The sequence below is a fragment of the Heloderma suspectum genome, chromosome 1, assembly GCF_057233095.1.
Source record: "Heloderma suspectum isolate Gila_16-S chromosome 1, 16-S_ref, whole genome shotgun sequence".
NCBI classification, from domain to species: domain Eukaryota; kingdom Metazoa; phylum Chordata; class Lepidosauria; order Squamata; family Helodermatidae; genus Heloderma; species Heloderma suspectum.
The window spans coordinates 73,466,967-73,483,007 of record NC_139458.1 but is presented as its reverse complement, the minus strand read 5'-3'; the positions used below and the strand labels follow the sequence as shown (position 1 = coordinate 73,483,007).

Below are 16,041 nucleotides of genomic sequence, written 5' to 3'. Positions count from 1 at the left end.
CCTTTTTTGCAGCCATATCACCTTGTTGGCTTCCTGCGACAAGTCTTTATTGTGCAATCATCCTGCTTCATTCACAGTATTTTATGGAGTTGCATAGTGGATTAGAATGAATTAATTGCATTTGATACAATACATGCCAATGTAATCAAACTGGACCCAGAAAGCCAGACTTAACTTACAGTTTTCAGTCTTCCATGAACACAAAGAACTTGAGTGAGGAAAAAAATGGAAACTGTTTGCAAATTAAATAATTGTGACAATGATAAATACTGTTAGGCACACCGACCCTAAACATCATTTACTTGAAAGCGGTGGTGTAGTGGAGGCAGGGCTTTCAGGGACATAGCCCCAGCACTTTCTCATTAGCAGGGACTCTGATGTCATCTGCCACCCCCCTCAGAATTCCCTGCTCCCTCTGAGCTTAGCTGCAATCCTCACTGTAGCTGTGGGGGGAATGAATTTTCCAAGCAACAATATATTGTTCAATGTTGGAATGCAACGTACTTGGGATGACTTGGCCTGGAATGGGCAATTAAGACCTATTTGCTTTATCAAGGACATGCTCCTGGTGGAGATGAAAACTCCTAGAACTGGTTTGTTGATATGGATTGACACAGCTGCCTGAAACTTTTGGATTGGCCTTGGAGACTGTCACAATGAGCTTCTGCATTTCAAAATTTACCAGTACACCACTCTGTGTGTGTGTGTAGTTCAATCCAGCTGGGTGTGTGGACGTTTCTGTTGGAGGGGGAGATATAGTGAAGGCACTTAGGGAAGGCTAATGGGTAATGTTGGGGTGCTAAGGGAGTGTACAAGTGGGCTGTTTAAATTAGAAGGGATTTGTCCATGAGGGCTGAGTTGAGAGGATGAAGCTTCCATAAAGTATATTTTGAAAACCTAAAATGTTTGAGTGAGTGAAAAAGATTTTAACACCCCAGCATTTTTTCTCAGCCGTCCAGTTGAAATACCACTGCCTTACTCTCAGCTGCACTGTTTTTGGATCCCAGTTGAAGGCTGTATAATCTTAAAAGGGGGTGTGGCTGTGACTGTCACAAGGGACCCTGCACTTCTGAATTTGCCACTACACTACTGCTCGAAAGTAAGCTCATGAAGTTCAATAGGACTTCTTTTCTCCAGATATGCGTGCACGGGGCAGCACCTTATGTAGATCTTGGTGGAGGGGCTCCCCGTAAAGGATTCCTGATGAAACATTGAGGTCAGTGTACCCCCCCCAACACACACATATACCACCCGCCCATGTTTACACGCTGTATCCCACCCTGACATCTCGTCCGTTCAAGAGCCAGCCGCCAGAGTTCTCCCAGCAGCAAGAGACGCTTCGCAAGTGCTCTCTTGAGCATGCGTGAGTGATCTGAGCATGCTCAATTTCGCTTAGGACCAGATTCGCCTAGGATCTAGCGCAGGGTCAAGTTTTCCCGAATCCCATCCTCCTCCGCTTTTTCACCCGCAGCTGGTTTCCGGTAGGCCTTCGGCGGGGTTCAGCCTACAGATTGTCCGTTCTCCTAAGATGGCGGATGCAGGCGACGGCGCGGGAGGGATGGCTGGAACAGGCTGCTCTGCCTCCGTCAAACCTTCGGAGTTGGCCAGGGTGAGATTCCGCGCCCGTTGTGGGGTCTTCTCGGCTGTGGGATTAAGCCCTTGTGCTAGACGCGGTTCTGCTCCTCCTGGGTAGAGAAAGCCCTATAGGGATTGAAGCTCATATGCTATGCGGGGAGCCTTCTGTACCCCCCCCCCCGCTATGTCTGCCATAAGAAGAGGAGAAGCCAGGACTGTACTCCGAGGGTATTAATGCCCCATGCAGCCCACACAGTGGGGTTGCTAGCTGTAGCCTGCCTTGCAAGGGGTCTTTTCCTGAAGTGCTCGGTGTGACTGGCTCCTTAATTGTCTGCCGTCCTGCAGATGGTTAATCCCTGCGGCTCTGTCAAATGGCAGTGGACACCTGCACGTTGATCAATGCTACGTGCATGCTGTCAAAACCCATTTTAAATGACCTGCAAAAAGGGGTGTGTGTGTGTCTAAAATGTTTTCTCAGTCGTACAGGGCTAGAACGAAGTGATTTGGTTTCAGGTGGAGCTGCTTTGTTAAATATTAGTATTCATCCCCCACCTCAATAAACGTGGAACAAACAGATGTTCTGACAAGACTGCATTTGGAACATGACAAAGTAATCCTGAAGCAGCCTTGAGAAGAGCTTTGCCGCTGGAAGGTGATCTTTTTTCACAACCAGAACAAGAATGTTAGGACATTTACCTGCACTGCTAATTAAAAAGAAGCATTTGTATAAATTAAACTAGAGTGACTTGAAACAGGCTGAAGATTATTACTGTGAAGTTGGAGATAGAAAAGGAGGAAGACTCTTCTGAGACCAAAGAGCAAATTGTACCTTCTGCCATTCTCTTTGGTAGATTGATTTCTAGGCCACAATCTTTTCACTTACTCAGACTCTTGGGCCTGATATAGCAAAGCACTGTTAAATGTGTTTTGTATAGTGTTATTAATCCATTAAGTAAGATGTGCGCTCTGAAAACCAGTGTCATTTTTTAGCCATCAGGTTTTTGGTAAACCTTTGCTAAATATAATTGTATGAACAAACTTACTAGGATTTCTTCATTAAAGAAGAGCTATGGAAAGGAGTTAATGTATGAAAGTAAGTAATGGAAGAGCAAAAGATGTGCTGGGAGCTAAAGAAATTGTGCAGAACAAAAAGGGGAAGTACGGGTGACATGAGAAGGCTGGAAAGTATTAAATGTAATAACTTTGTAATAAGTGAGTTTGTAGTGACAAGGAACAAAGGTGGAGAAATAAGACGAAAATACCTTAAATAGATAATGATCATGTGAGTTAGTGCACCATTTGTTTAGCAATGGACTTTAGTTCATTAAACAAGGGGAGTTTTCAGATTCACAAACTCTTTCAGTTTTTGTTTAAGCAAAACAAATTGAATTTCAGACAGTTTCTTTTCTCTTGGGCTGGCTGGATTTCAACAGCAACTTAACCTTAGTATAAGTTGCTGTTGAAATCATACTTCAAACTTGAAATTGAAGTATGAATACCATGAGACATGTCAAAGACCTTTATTTTCAAAATGAGCAAAGGTGATAACTGCATGATCCAGTTTATGGGCATTCTGAGAGTTTATGTAGATGGTAAATCATCTGAGGGCTTCTCTTTAGGTGATGTTTTGTAATAGGTTGCAGGTACCCAGGGATGTTGGTTGTTGAACATGTGTCAGATAAGAACACACACATGTATACTGTTTTTCTCTTTAAAACACATGTGAGCAATTAGGAAAGGATTTGGCCCTTGTTTGTCACTTTTCCCTTTAAAATAATCCAATCACTGATGGACTATCATGTGTATTTGTATGTGCTTATTGGCACGCAAAAACCTACCATAATGTAGAAACAGATTTTAGATGCAGATACAGGAAAGGATAAAGTGAGTAGAATGGCATCCCATGTTAGGAAAAGTTTTGTAAAATGCTGTGGAATGAGAGAATGGGACTACTATTATTCTTGCTAACATCTGTGAAACAAGTCCGAAGGTCACAACAGAGATAATATTGCATTGTATAGAAGTCTGAATTTTGTTTAGATAAACTTTTTCAGTATTTCTTAAATCTAATTTATAAACTACATATATTTTTGGCAATTTTATTTTTTAGATGCATAGCCCTAGGAATCTATTGCTGGATTTATCACAACTTGAATATGTAATTAAAACTGAACTAAGTGTAATTATAACAGTGGGTATGTATTGATGGAAAAGTATTGAAATAAGTGTTAATGCCTTAAACTGGCTTTATGTTTTCCAGGTAGGAAGAATTAGGGGTAGTTTCAACCAAGCTAAAAAAACTGGTTTAACTACCTTGGTAAATAACATGCCCAACCTGGATTTGGTACCATAGACATGAGTGTAAAAATGGTAGTGAATACCACCACAACAAATAAGCACCTAGAAAGAGATAATTTAGAAGAAAGAATGGGGGCAGGGGAAGTCAAAGACTCAGACTTATGAGATTTCCATGGGATTTAAAGGAAGAGAGCCATCAGAAGCCATGGGCAGTATCCAATTGGACACTAGCATTAAAGCAAATTACATTGTACTAGCATTAGGGACCTCTAGCGCAACATCAGTAGCGTTAGCTGGTGCAACGGGTTTTCTGGAAAATCCGGTTGTGCCAGCTAACACTATTGGCATTGTGCTGGAGATCTCTTATGTGCGCAACATAATTTACATTAGTGCTAGTGTTCAATTAGATGCTGCCCCATGGAAAAATAATCAAAGATGAGACAAGCTAACGATTAAAAGATAAGATTATAAATAATTTCCAACAAAAAAAGAAAGTAGAAGGGGAAAATGAGCTGTGCAGATGATCAAACCATTCTGAGTTGAACACTTACCCTCGGTAACTTGACTGTCCTTATCATCCTGCTTTGTTTAACACACATGTGCAAATATGTGGTAGAATGCACAGTAGAATTATGTGGGATTACAGACTGAGAAGTATTGAAAACAATATGCAAGTCAAAGAAGGATCATGTAGACTTGCACAATATTTAATTAAATAAGGGCACAATCCTATGACTGCTAGTCAGTGGCTAGATGGCTATAGGATAGGTAGGTTTCCGGGAACCAACCTCGGAGCCTGCGCTCTGAGGTTGGTTTCCTAAGAAGCAACCTCCACCCCCTCCCGCACCGCCTCGTAGGCAGCGTGGAACGAGGAGGAGCGCAGAACGGCAAAAACGGGGCATTCCTGGGTGCGTGCCAGGGCGGGGAAGTTGGAATGCTGGTACGACACATCCTACATGTCGTCTGGCTGCCGCTTCTTGCGCCCTGAGGTCCCACGGCTAGACAGCCAAAATTGGCTGTCTAGCCTCAAAAGCCGGGCGGGGGGAGCGAGGAGGAGATCCGCTCTTCACAACTCCTCCCGCTCTGCACTGGATAGGCGGTTGCCCCCAGGCTCAGAGGCAACCGTCGACCCAGATAGGATTGCTCCCTCCATATCTTGTCCTATGTTGCCTTCCTTTTCCATAGTCTTACAGGTATTGTGGATATGATTCCTCTGAAGGTACATTTTAAGAACAGCATTACTTATTTAGACAAATTCATGGAGGATAAAGCTGTCCATGATTAGGAGTTATGATAACTGCAGATTACCTTCAGTATCACTGGCAGAATATCTCTGTTGCTGGGGAATATGAACAGAAGAGTGCTATTGAATTCATGTCCTGTTGTCAGCTTCCTGTAGCCATCTGATTGGCCAGGATGCTGGACTAGATACAGTCAGGGCCAGAAATATTGGAACAAGGATAACTGTTTTGGCAGTTGGCCTCTGTACACCACTACATTGAAGTTGAAAGCAAACACACTCAGATGGGAGCGAAGTCAGGACTTTCAGCTGTAATGCAAGGGGTTTGACAAAAGTGGGGCACTAACAGTTGTACAGCCAGTGGCATACACCCCCCCCCCATCGTTTGTGGCTCATAAGTAATGGAACAAATGGCTGACAAGCAGCTGCATGGCCAGGCGTGGCCTGTTTCTTGGGTACCCCATGACCAATCAAGCAGATAAAAGCCTGGAGGTGGTTCTGAGTGTTACATTTGCATTTGGTAGCTGTTCACTGGAACCCCCAACATGAGGTCAAAAGAAGTGTCCATGCGAGTGAAGGAGGCCATCATTAGGCTGAGGAAACAACATAGACCCATCAGAGAGATAGCACAAACAGTGGGAGTGGCCAATACAACAGTCTGGAACATCATGAAAAAGAAGGAATTAACTGGCAAGCTCAGCAACAGCAAAAGGCCTGGAAGACCACAAAAGACAACTAAAGTGGATAACCGCAGAATTCTGCTCATGGTGAAGAGGAACCCTTTCACAGCATCTAGCCAGGTCAAGTACGCTCTTGAAGAGGTAGGCATATCATTGTCAACATCTACAGTCAAGAGACGGCTTTATGAATGTAAATACAGAGGCTTCACAACAAGGTGCAAACCACTGATAACGCTCAAGAACAGACAGGCCAGATTAGCCTTTGCCAGCAAACACCTAAAAAAGCCTGCCCAGTTCTGGAATAAGATACTTTGGACTGATGAAAACAAGATTAACTTGCACCAGAATTATGGGGAAAGTATGGAGAAGGAAAGGAACAGCTCATGATCCCAAGCATACCACATCGTCTGTCAAACATGGTGGAGGCAGTGTGATGGCATGGGCATGTATGGCTGCCAGTGGAACCAGGACACTGGTGTTTATTGATGACCTGCTGATAAAAGCAGCAGGATGAATTCTGAAGTGTATAGGGCTATACCTTCTGCTCAGATTCAGCCAAATGCTGCCAAACTGATAGGACGCCACTTCATATTGCAGATGGATAATGACCCAAAACATACAGCAAAAGCTACCCAAGAGTTTCTCAAGGCAAAGAAGTGGGATGTTCTTCAATGGTCAAGTCAGTCACCGGATCTCAACCCAATAGAGCATGCTTTTCACTTACTGAAGAGTGAAGAGTGCCACAAACAAGCAGCAGCTGAAGGCAGCTGCGGTAAAGGCCTGGCAAAGCATCTCAAGGGAGGAAACTCAGCACTTGGTCATGTCCATGGGTTCCAGACTTCAGGCAGTCATTGACTGCAAAGGATTTTCATCCAGGTATTAAAGGCGATCCGTAAGTTTGAAATGATGTTGGTTCGTTCCATTACTTATGAGCCACCAACGATGGGTGTGTGTGTGTATGCCACTGGCTGTACTTCCTGAATGGTTAGTGTCCCACTTTTGTCAAACCCCTTGAATTACAGCTGAAAGTCCTGACTTCGCTCCCATCTGGGTGTGTTTCCTTTCAACTTCAATGTGGTGGTGTACAGAGGCCAACTGCCAAAACAGTTATCCTTGTTCCAATATTTCTGGCCCTGACTGTAGGTCTTTGGTCTGATCCAGCATGGCTCTTCTTCTTTTGAAGAGAAGGTGGTTGTCTTTCCTGATGCTGATCTTGAATAACATTGAATGCATTTTGAGAAATGTCATTACTTTTCCAGTTTTTTGAATTTATATTTCTACATAATCAAGAAATAAATAGGTTTTGTGAGAAGCAGAAAACTGTGGCTGGATCTACACTTACCACCTTTTTTCGCTTCCAATGAGGTTTCACTGCCCGCCTTTCACACTATGCAGTAGCCGCCTTGAATTGGAACCGGAATTTCCCACTTCCGTGCTCCCACTTTCAATACCCTAATATCCCGGTATTTCCCCTTAATGTGCTCTGATTTTCTGCGTTCACTACCATATCCAGTCATAGTCCCCTCCCCCACCTGTCCATATGCGGCGGTGTTTGTATTTCCCTCCTGTCCAATCACAGCTGTTGACGGCCCCATGTCTTCTCCCGACTCCCGATCACATAGCTTCCTCAGCAGCCCCTGTTTCCTCAGCAACAAGCAAAGGGCTGGATGTGCGCACGCTTGTCTGATCTCGGAAGCTAAGCGGGGTCGGTCCCGGTCAGTGCTTGGATGGGAGACTGCCTGGGAATCAGGCTTCCTGCACGGAGCAGGGGGTTGTTGTATCCCTTCAAATGAGATTAAGTTTTACCCCCTCCTATCCCCCGCTCTGGATGTTTTTTTAAAAAATTCAGGCGTTATCCTCGCAGAATCGGGGCTTCTCCGCGATGTTTTTTTTTCTAATTCAGGCATGATCTTCGAAGCTTTGAAGTTGTGAAGCTTCACAACTTTGAAGAAATTACACAGCTCAGTGTACCTGAAGAAATGCTTGCCTCACACTAGCCTGCCCAATGTCTTCAGATCATGATCACAAGCCCTCCAGGTGCTAAACCATCAGAAATGAGTCAGGTGGCAAATGGGGGAAAAGGCTTTCTCAGTGGTGGCACTCTAATATGGAATGCTTTCCAAAGGGAGACTTGCCTGGTGTCTACTTTGCTACCTGTTTAGTACAGAGACATTGTTAAAAAAATTGCAGGTATTTAAATTCTGAAATTGTGAATTTTTGCTGCTAGCTTTTATCTACCATTTTATATTTCTTAATCTAGTTTTTTTTAGTATGGTTTATTTTTATTCAGGGTTGATCTGATTTAAATCAAATTTATTAAAATCATGATTTAAATCTCTTCCCTGAAGGACTCAGTTTTAATTATTTAAAACACAATTTAAATCACTAGTAAGGAAGATACTATATAATCATTTTTTAATAGAAGTACACAAAGCTAGACAGCATAGTAAGAAGCAGACATCACCTTGCCGACAAAGATTCGTATAATCAAAGCTATGGTTTTCCCAGTAGCAATGTATGGCTGTGAGAGCTGGACTATAAGGAAGGCTGAGCGCCGAAGAATTGATGCCTTTGAATGGTAGTGCTGGAGAAGACTCTTACGAGTCCCCTGGACTGCAAGGAGGTCAAATCAGTCCATCCTAAAGGAAATCAACCCTGAGTGCTCATTGGAAGGACAGATACTGAAGCTGAAGCTCAAATATTTTGGCCACCTAATGCGAAGAGAAAACTCCCTGGAAAAAGACCCTGATGCTGGGAAAGACTGAGGGCAAAAGGAGAAGGGGACAGCAGAGGATGAGATGGCTAGATAGCATCACCGATGCAATGAATATGAATTTGAGCACATTGTGGGAAAGAATGGAGGGCAGGAAGGCCTGGCGTGCTATGATCCATGGGGTCACGAAGAGACGGACACAACTTAACGACTGAACAGCAACATCCCTTGCATTCATATCCAGACTCCTCCTCCATCTCCCCAAATTCTCTGTTAATTGACCTTCTCTGTCACTGCACTTAGAGGGAGGCAAAGCCGAGAGAGAGAGAGAGAGCACATGCACTTCTGTATGCCACCTGCAGTGCAGAATAGGGCTGATCAGGTTATTTCCCAACTCCATAAACTGCTGTTAACATATTCATAGAATATACTTATTCTATATTGTATAATTAGTATTCATGATGATATCTTTCACCTAGGCTGTTGTTTTACTAATTGTTTTAAGAAAGTTTTGAAATCTGATTTAATTTTTAACAGTCTGATTGAAATTGAAACATAAGATTTTTTGGATTTAAAAAAATCATTGATATTTATCAACCCTGTTTTTATTATGTAACCTACCCTGAAAATACCTATATTAAATGTCAGCATAGAAATGTGACTGTGTAGTAGCACTATCCCAAATTGTATCAGTGCATCATCCTGGAACTGGTTCACAGTGGTGCCCGACATCAGTTTGAGATGTTGCTTTTGCATACCAATTGTGCTGTGTTCTAATTATTTATATGCATGTGAAATTGCTTATAGTTTTGGCTCATGACCATTAGCATGTTTTTGCTAAGTATGTATTTCCAACAAATAGCTGGAATCTACAATTTGGCTGAAAATTGTGCTTACACTATGACCCTTTTCAAACTGTGGCCCAGTTCGCTCTTAACAATAAGGCCAAGTCATCTTGGGGAGAAAGTCACATGTGAGGCAGGTTGTATCACATTTATTGGAATCCATTATCTTTGACCTTCCAGTCTGTGCCCAGAAAGAATGAGTATATTTATTGGCAGTGCAAGAAAATATCAGGTTGTACGTACCCAATAGTGGCTTTGGGTCGATCTACATTGCACCCACCATCGCAATTAATTCGGGGTCCCATCAGGTTAAACGCTCTCGCATTAAAACGTGATTATTCACACTCACCTATTTTCCCTGTTGCAGTGCTTCATCGAATGCGCGGGCTCGGTTCACACTTGAGCGCTGTGCTGTTTTCCTGCGTGCGCTTGTCTGATCTCGGACGCTAAGCGGGGTCAGCCCTGGTCAGTAGTTGGATGGGCAACCGCCTGGGAATCAGGCTTCTTGCATTGAGCAGGGGGTTGTTCTGTCCTTTCAAATGAGACTAAGTTTTACCCCCTCTTATCCCCGGCTCTGGATGTTTTTAAATTCAGTTGTTATCCTGGCAGAATCGGGGCTTCTCCGCAATGTTTTTTTTTCTAATTGAGGCATGATCTTTGAAGATTCGAAGTTGTGAAGCTCTTACTAGTCTATAGCAAATAACTATATCTGGGCAGAAAAGCATTATAGACTTCAATATTTATATCTTGCATCGAGTTATTTCTACTTGAAGCCATTTACTCCCACAGGTCATTTACACTGTTTTGTATCTTTCCCTACTATTCTGTCAAAACAGCTGGAATTCTCCACTCAAGGCTAATAGGGTTATAAAGAGTATGACTTGTCAACATATTAACTTAAATTGCACTGCTGTATGGAGCTTTATATTAATTTTAGTGTGTCATGCAAGCAGTATCTTTATTGTTTATTCATCCTTCCATAGTGTTTCCTTACTGTTTTTTTCTTCATGCAGAACTTGTAAAGAATATACACCACACCATACCAGATGAGACAAAATATGATTTCACAATCTATGTGTAGCATATCACCTCATTACAATATGATTATGTGATCATGGTATCTGAGTGCTATTGTTGGCCAGGATAGCAATTCCCTGGGGGAGAGCTAGTTTTAACGTAGAGCAGTTTATAAATATTTTTAAAAGTGCAAGTGGGGCCTGAAATAAAATGGTCAAGTTCACACATAATGACACCCCACAAGTTATTTAAAACATGGGTTGTCGGGTGCAGAAAAGGGCAACTAAAATGATCAAGGGGCTGGAACATCTCCCCTGTGACAGAAGGTTGCAACAGCTGGGATTGTTTATCTTGGAAAAAAGGAGGGTAAGGGGAGACATGATAGAGGTGTACAAAATTATGCATGGTGTGGAGAATGTAGATAGGGAGACATTTTTCTCCCTCTCTCAAAATGCTAGAACCCGGGGTCATCCTATGAAGCTGACTGGCAGGAGATTCAGGACAGATACATGGAAGTACTTCTGCACACAGCGCATAGTTAAACTATGGAATTTGCTACCACAGGAAGTAGCGATGGCCACCAGTCTGGATGGATCAGCAATCCATGAATTGGCATTAAGTGAGAACGAGGTCAATGTGTTCTTGCTAGCCATGGCTTCTTTCAAGATAATGCATTCAGTCCCCCCCTACACACACACACACACACACACACACACAGTTTTCCAGTTCTCTCACCCCCTCAATAGACAATCAGTATTCTATGGCCACTGTGCATGCTCAGACTTAATTGGACTGTTTCCAGGAGGGTTTCTCCTTAGGTTTTTTTGCTAAATATTTTTTCTATCGCCACAAACCTTGAGGTTTCCCATGAGAGTGCTGATACCTCCCTTTTGTTTCTCACTAACCTGGTTTTGGCTACATAACTGCCATAAGTCAAACCTGAGTTTGTTCTTCATGTATGCCAGCCTTCCCCAGCTTGGTGCCCTCCAGATGCTTTGGACTACAACTCTCAGCTTTCCTGACATTAGCCATGCTGGCTGGGGCTGGAAATGAAGTTCAAAACATCTAGAGGGCACCAGGTTAGGCATGGTTGGTATATGCAATACAAAAGGAAAGTGGAAACATAAACCACTTTTAACAAATATTTAAAGGGCCCTGTAATACCTTAAGATAAACATAGGTATTGTTCTATAGGCTTTTATGGACTGGAGCCCACTTTATCAAATGCATGAAGTATATCTTTAGGTGGCAGGTATATATAAACTTGGGCAGAGAGAGAGACAGTTTGATCAGTGGGGCCATTAGTATAGCAAGTCAAATAGTATTATTACTAGTGACTGCTGTTCTGCTAGTTATCAATTTCTTTCATTGCTTTGTTGCATGCGTATCGTAAAAGTGCCTAAAGTAGATCCTGCAGGTGTGATTCCATGTCCAAGGAACTAGAACAAATGTAGTTGCATTGTAGCAGTAGATAATGGATCAGGTGATGTGCTTAAGGTGGGAGCTGGAAGATTGAGTAGAATGAAATGATCAATGGCTTTCCAGTGTAAGGTGGTGCTTTTTCCATCACGTAGTTGTTTATTTAAAGCATTTTAAGCCTGTTCTTCAGCTGAAAACATTCCCAGAGTGCTTATACACCATCAATATAACAAGATAGTGCCTGCCCACGGGGTTAAAAAACATGACACGAAAGGAAAAAAGGGTGGGGAGGGAAGAGGGGGAAAAGTAAATTTGCACATCAGTACTTAACATTTTTCAGGAACCACAGAGCAACTATGCAGCAGTTGTGTAAATACCACTGTATGCCAGAAGAACACTGACTGCTACCCATACATACATGCTTCCAGCTGTCCATAGCACACTGCATGATCCATCATCTACAATCAAGCTGTATGATACAACTGCATTATTTCAGTTGTTGCTATAATGCCTACCCTAATGGACTTGATTCCAAAATTGTATAACTCCAAAACAGATGTTTTAGTTTCGCATATATAACATTTTCTGGTCTGCAAAATGGTGGTGCTGAGTTTTTGGGTTTCCCTTTTGTTTTAATATCTGTCTTATACTCTTCCATTTCTTGCAGTGGTGGGACGAGAAGCTTGACTTCCATACTGCCTTTCTTCAACATTTGGCAAAAGTTGTTCCAGACATATATTTTGATGAAATGGATCCCTTGCCAGAGAAGGAGGAAGAAATAACTCAGATGACCATACTTTACCCACTGGAGTGGCATCTGTTTGGGGAAGATCCAGATATCTGCCTGGAGAAGCTAAGGCAAAGTAGCACCCCTCAACTCTGTGGGAAAGTCTTCAAAGGTGGGGAGACAACATATTCCTGCAGGTGAATAGTGATACTCTTATCCTTGAACATGTTTTCCGTGATGTGACACACCAATATGCACTTTTCAAAATAGTTTTGGTGCTTCATGTGTTTCTGAAATGTGTTTGAATTTTCTGAGAGCTGTAGTAAGGTAATAGTCACATAAGGGTCTAGTGCAGCCTTTCCCAGCCTGGTGCCCTCCAGATGTGTTGGACTGCAACTCCCATAATCCCCCAGCCAGCTATGGGAATTAAGTGTCGGGGGTTGTAGTCCAGCACATCTGGCGGGTATCAGATTGGGGAAGGCTGTTCTAGTGAAAGAGGTAGTAGTGATAGAGGAAGAGGGAATCTGCTTTCACCTCGAAGTAAAAGGACAAACAATTGTAAAAGGCTATAAACTTCCATCAAAAAAGTATTTAATTGTTTTGTTTGTAATGACTGTCCATAGGTGACTCAGTTCAGACAATCATCTAAACCATGGTTTTGATGAGTGAGAATGAGCCATGATGGGCCTTTGGCTCGCATGATCCTACTTTCCTCTGTCCTATGCACAAAAGGAGAGAGAAGGCTTCCAGGTGTGGTCCTATAATATGGGGGGGGGCGCGTCCAGAGCCCTGCTTCTGCCCCCCCAGCTGTTCAAACACCCACCCCTTTGGAATTTTTAAAAACCCTTTGCTGCTGTTTCCTCTGTGTTCCTGCTGTGCGGTGACTGCCAGAATGCCTTATCAGTCATTTCTGAGCGCTAAGACTGGAGCCCTGACTGGAGCCTGCACAGTGGAGAGCTTAGAGGAGCCTTGCTGTGCAGGCACAGGTCAGGGAGAGCTCTTAGGGGTCGGAAATGACTGATAGACACTCTGGATGGCTCTCCTCTGTGCAGTTGGGTAGTGCTTGTGCTGGAGTAGCAAAGGGGTATGAAGCAGCAGCTGGTACCAGGCAGGCAGAGTGTTTATGAATGCCGACCTGCTTAGCTGCCATATATGGCCATAAATGCCCCCCCCCCCTTCCAGGCATCAGGTCCTCTGAAGTAGAGGATGAAATGGGCAGAAAACTAGAGGCCCTCAGCCAACACAGGATTTTAAAAAATATTTATTTCTTGGCATGCTCAGTGGAGTAGGAAATTGGTGATCATTTCCTCCTTTGGAGAGCACAGAGCTCATTTTGGAACTGATGAGCAGAGCAGCAATGGGTGCTCCGAAGGGAAAAAACAAATTTGGATTGTATTTTTTAGTCCAGTCCAGAGGATTCAGTATTTCTTTTTTTCTTTCTTTTTTTAAAGTGCGTGTTTGTGCGTGTGTGTGTGTGTGGGGGGGGAATAATCAGCAGGCAAAGGCTCCCCTGGGAGTTCATTTTATAAATCCAGATATAAAAGGTAGGTACATTCACTTCCTATTTTTTTGGTGATGCTTTGGTTTTAAAGGGTACTGTAATCTGTCTGTTTCCCCCCCTTTGCATTTTTGCCTCCTATCTTTTAAGATTGCTTGGGCAAGGTTTTTCTCTCCTTTATCTGTTTGGTTTCATTAAAAACAACTGCTTGTGGGTTCTGGGCACTTGGACTCTTGCACTGGTATTTTTCTTCATTAAACTGCTTCTGGATGCTGTGGGTGGCACTGGGTTTTTTTTTTCTTTTCTTTTTAGAAATCTGTTTTGGTTGCTTGTGATCAATTCTGATTCTGCAATTATTATTATTGTTGTTGTTGTTGTTGTTGTTGTTGTTGTTGTTATTATTATTAAATTTTATTATCCTGGCCTTTGCCAGCATGGTTTATAATTTCATGTGCCCAGTTTCTTCTTTCTGGGGTATGGCTTGCTGGATGGTGTAGATTTGGTTTCTGTGTTGGCCTGAGGATGACAATAACAATAATATAATTAATATTAATGTAATAATATCATTTTCATCATCCTGTGCTTAATTTGTCACAGTTCTTCTTTCTGGAGTATGGCTTGCTGGATGCTCAGTGTGTCTCTATGTGAAATGGGTTGGCTTTGCCTCTGGTGACCTGCTGTCTGTCCTACCAGTCTTAGTGGGCACTAGCTGTACTGAAAGCTTCTGCTTTTACATTTGAAGAAACTGCAGTTCCTTGTTTGAACTTGGGGAACTGTTTTGTCCTAACCAAAGTTAGTTAAAACAAACCAACCATCAATCAAACTGTGATCTGATATCTTGGGCTGTTAACTAATTTTGGTTAGAACAAATAAAAGTTCCCTGTATTTGTATGTAATGCTGAATGGTGGTTTGTTCGAAACCATAAGCTTTGCTTCTCCCTCTATTGTGTGTCAAAGTAGAGAAGGGAGGCACTGTATGAGGCTCACTGAGGCTCATTCCTAGTAATCTAAACCTGGTTGTCTGTGCCAGGCCAGTGTAGAGGAACTATACCGAAACATTTCTGAATAGTATTTTTAATTGATGAGCCTAATACTGAGGCTCAAAATATTAATGGTGACTGGGTCATGGGAATACTTTATGACTGACTAAATGAAAATTAATAGAGTGCCTATGTTCACACACAGTAAGGCAGAATTGTTGGCTTGTGCTTGCAGCATGCTAGTACACACCACTCATTTGCACCTCCCTTCATGCTAAGAGGTAAGGCAAACCAGAAATGGGGAGGTTTGCATGATGGCCATGCCTGGGTTTTGATGTCATTCAGGCTTCCCATTTCTGGTTTGTTTTACTTTGGGATGTACAAGTAAGCAAAAATTGAGCTCGATAAAATTTTCCAAATTCCATCTCAAGGCTTGTTCCAACTCGAATCTGTATTAGATTGTGAGCTTTGTTTTTTTTTTTTTCTTTTCACATGAAAATCCATGTGTATTTTCTTGTGTATTTTTCCAAATGTACACATCAATTGTGGGCAACTTTGAAATGTATGCATTCTTCTCCCATTGATTAAAGTGTATTTGTCCGGATTTTTAAAACCATGTACATTCTTATGTACATTTTTCAAATGTATGCATGCTGTCAAACATAATTGTTTGGGTTTATGAATCATATTGCAAGCTCAGCAATGTACAGATTTCAGCCACAGATTACGTCCGAGTCCATGTTCAGTTCAGAAGGTGCGAACTGGGTAAATACTGATGAAAAATTAACTGAAATGAATTTTTTGTACATCCCTAGATTTACTGCTCATGCCAAGGGAGGAGTGAAGTGGGAGCAAGTAAGCTACATGTGCCAGCATACTGCTCATTCACAGTAAACCAGAGTAGGCCAGCAATTCCGGCTTATCATTAGTTGAGAATATGACCACTGTAATGCCAAATGAAATATTTGCTAGTAACACTGCTGGAATATGGGAGCTTTGTGGAGTTTTGAAGGAGTGAGTGTTTATACCATAGGACTAATTTCTTATTT

At 42.4% G+C, this 16,041-nt stretch overlaps 1 protein-coding gene across 8 annotated transcripts in view; it reads left to right on the top strand.

Annotated features, from left to right (window-relative positions):
• Positions 1-1,075: 1,075 nt before the first annotated feature.
• The window catches only part of UBR1 (ubiquitin protein ligase E3 component n-recognin 1), a 112,894-nt gene continuing 97,928 nt past the window's right edge, over positions 1,076-16,041 (top strand). For 3 of the 8 annotated variants that reach the window (XR_014789637.1, XM_084847638.1, XM_084847656.1), the window contains exons 1-2: positions 1,429-1,609; positions 12,455-12,711. Coding sequence is in view for 7 of the 8 variants with exons in the window: in XM_084847638.1 (XP_084703764.1) it covers positions 1,529-1,609; positions 12,455-12,711 (338 nt within the window). In the remaining variant the exon portion in view is untranslated. Of the gene's footprint in view, positions 1,100-1,151; positions 1,217-1,270; positions 1,364-1,428; positions 1,610-12,454; positions 12,712-16,041 lie in introns of those variants that run through there. The other 5 variants (XM_084847648.1, XM_084847629.1, XM_084847611.1 and 2 more) reach the window with 4 other exon arrangements.